Below are 3,132 nucleotides of genomic sequence, written 5' to 3'. Positions count from 1 at the left end.
ATAAAAACATAAAAGTATTAAATGGAATAAGGAATAAAACAACTATTTTGGAATACGCTGTATATAAAAATTCCGTATATACATACATAGATATGTATACAATATGTTATGTATGTAGAGAGAGGTAACCTGTTCTGTAGAAATGACTTCATACAGATATGCAAAGTGCTGTGTGAAGTAAATAATTAAAAACTACGATTTTAGATTCCTTGAGTTGCATATTAATTTTATTTATCAGTTAGTTTAATTTGAATTTATTTAACGTTCATTATTGCTAATAAAACCAGCGAGCCATAAATAATAATTATTTCATGATGAGGTTATAAAAAGTCATCAAAATTTTCGTATGAATTGTAAAAGTGCGAAAATAAACAAAGTAAAACAGCATATTCAGTTAAAAAAAAAACTATGAACTTTCCAATATGTGATTAATTAAAAAAATTATTTAAAAAATTCAGTTCAATGTAGCATAAAAGTATGTATGGGCAACAAAAGAAAGAGAAAATTTTTTTTGAATTGAAAAAGATTAACTCTTTTGATGCACAAGCACAAATAGGTATTGGAAAAGGCCTTTTAAAATTGTATCCTTGAATATCCTTGAGAATTTCCAATATTTATCATACCATTATACGAGTATGCACGACCAGCGCTCGAATTCCTTCCTTCTAACTTTATTTATTTAGAATAAAAAATGAATTGAAAGGGCATTTTGCAATACTTATTCGTGCTAGTGAACCAAAATAATTTAAATGCTACAAAATTTTCCCTTTCCTTTGTTAGCAATATTATTGTTATTCTATGCAGTTGCACAGAATTTTTTAAATAAATTTTTGAAATAATCACATACATACCAGAAATTTCAATGTAATTTAAAAAGAATCCTGACTTCAAAGAGAAAACTAAAAACGCAGTTGTATTATATTTGACCCACAGTTTCGTGAGTATATATTGATAGCCTCGTGTGCTTTGAAATTTTTTGGCTACGGTCGCACGGTGTAATCATTATGAATGAGACAATTTTTTTTTTTAATTATCGCTAACTATTACTTTGAGACTTATGGCCTTATTCATAAAAAATAAAGTAGCTTTAAAAATGGTTTATAAACTGGAAAATGTATAAAAACAACATTTTATGAAGTTCTTTAAACCTACTTTATTTTTTATGAATACGGCAAAAACTCTGACCTACTAGATTGAGGATTTTCTATCTTTTGGTCGTACTACCGATTTCCATTTTCGACCGGAAAAAGGTTAAACTGGAACCGGAAGTCAATTTTTTTTAAGGATTATGGAATTTTTGCGCAAAAAAAAATACATACTTTTTGTCGTAAACTTCTTCCTGACTAGACTACCATTTTTTATTTGTTACACATGTATGTTTTTACTACAGGGCAAGATAAAGACCTTTTGAGGAGAAATCTTAAAAAAAGTTAAAATTATAAGTTAGCCCCTCGTAGATGGCGGTTATGGAAATCTCGTTCGGGAGCTCACATACATACATACCTACATACTTGTCTCTTAAGTTGAATGTTTTCTAAATATAGCTGGAACCCAATGCACAACCAGGAGCTTGGGACTTTTTCTTATTGAAGTAGTTATGGTCAACAAATTTTGTTTTAGTAGCTCTTTGAAATTATAAATTACATAATTATTTAATTAATGATATTGTTATAGATATCAAAGTGCACTATATTTGAATACATTTTTGTTGTCACTACATCCTACAAATGTGATAAATTTTGTTCGTAAATGTATATGTACATTTTCGCAGGAATGCATAGAAATAAATATAAAATATTTCCATAGTTACCTCTATCTTGGGTAATTCCGCGTGCAAAATTCCTTAGTATTTATGACTTTCTTGTGTATGCGAATGTAATCCCGAGGAGTGCGTAAAATCCCAAAATAAGTAATCCCGAAAAGGGTCATAACATCGCGGGAAAGTCCCGAAAATTAGATACAAGGAACCCGAAATACCCCCAAAGAATCCGTAAATTTCTCCAAATAAAGTAAAAAAAAAAAACAATAAATAAAACTTGAAGAATCTCGAAAAACCTGGAAAATTCCCCGAAAAATCCAACAATCGCTCATCGGCCGGCAATCGCAAACCTCTAAAAGGCCGAAGGCGGCATTTCTATAATTTAGTATGATTTGTAAAACTAATCCTTAAAGCGCCAAATTTTCTAACTGTGAAAAAAAGAGGACCGAAATTGTAAAATTTAATTTTCGTTTGTATTTTGCATACTTTTTTATGATTTTACAAATTAACGTTTTAATAAATGGAGCCCGATTTGAAATTTTAAGAAAAATAAATTGTGGCAGCAGTGTTCCATGAGAAAACATGCGCAAATTTTACACATCTCAACCCAAAAGGGTAGAGTTACTTTGAGAGAGCAGCTGCAACAGACGTAAAAGCAAGAACAGCGTACGTCCTTGTGGTCGGCCAGAACCATCTTCATCACCCTCGTCAAGACCTAAGTCCGCACTTAAGTCATCCGGCAAGTCCTCTAATAGGCTGGCTGTTTTACGAAAAACAAGTTAATTTTATTTCTACAACTTTGGAGATCTTACGAACATAAAGAATGTCGAGAATAATTTTAACTTACAAGGATCTGCGGAATATTGAGGGAAGGTAAGTACTGGTTCTTCTTGGCTCGAAGATGAGGACGAAGATGAGGACGATGCAGCTGTTGCAAAATAAAAAATTTTTTATAAATTAAACTTAAATGCGTATACATATTTTTATAATAAAAATAGCTGGTTTTTGTTCTTACACGAATCTGATGATTCTGAAGATGGTGCAGCTAGGACGGCACATAGCGCTCCAACAAGAAGGACGCCACAAGTTAACGCCAGGTAGGACTTCATTTTTGGAGTACAATTGCTTTACGAATACTTATTTACGGTAAATTTTTGAGTAAATGAGGCTTTGTTCGGCATTTATATAGTTGCTCTTGGTAATTAGTGCACTTATGTGAAACATTTGGTAATCAATCATTTGAAATGATACGAGTGTCAATCACTTTTAATATATTCAGTTTAAACAAATTGAGATACTGGTTATTTTTTCTTTAATAATAACAAGTTTAAGCTTATAGTCATCAAACGTATGAGTGGACTCCATATCTCCAT

General features: G+C 31.2%; 1 protein-coding gene across 1 annotated transcript; it reads right to left on the bottom strand.

The window, feature by feature from the left end:
* Positions 1 to 2,210: 2,210 nt before the first annotated feature.
* On the bottom strand, positions 2,211 to 2,924 carry LOC118738416. The gene is made up of 3 exons (XM_036469347.1): positions 2,775 to 2,924; positions 2,607 to 2,687; positions 2,211 to 2,519 (listed from the first exon to the last, which is right to left on the bottom strand). Exons 1-3 carry the CDS (start codon positions 2,866 to 2,868, stop codon positions 2,362 to 2,364), a joined length of 333 nt encoding a protein of 110 aa, XP_036325240.1. The 5' UTR covers positions 2,869 to 2,924; the 3' UTR covers positions 2,211 to 2,361.
* Positions 2,925 to 3,132: the final 208 nt, after the last annotated feature.

Source organism: Rhagoletis pomonella, unplaced genomic scaffold (assembly GCF_013731165.1).
Source record: "Rhagoletis pomonella isolate Grant_MI unplaced genomic scaffold, Rhpom_1.0 Rhpom_scaffold_00004, whole genome shotgun sequence".
NCBI lineage: Eukaryota > Metazoa > Arthropoda > Insecta > Diptera > Tephritidae > Rhagoletis > Rhagoletis pomonella.
Note: the sequence above shows the minus strand (reverse complement) of the source record. Positions and strands in the feature narration are given on the sequence as shown.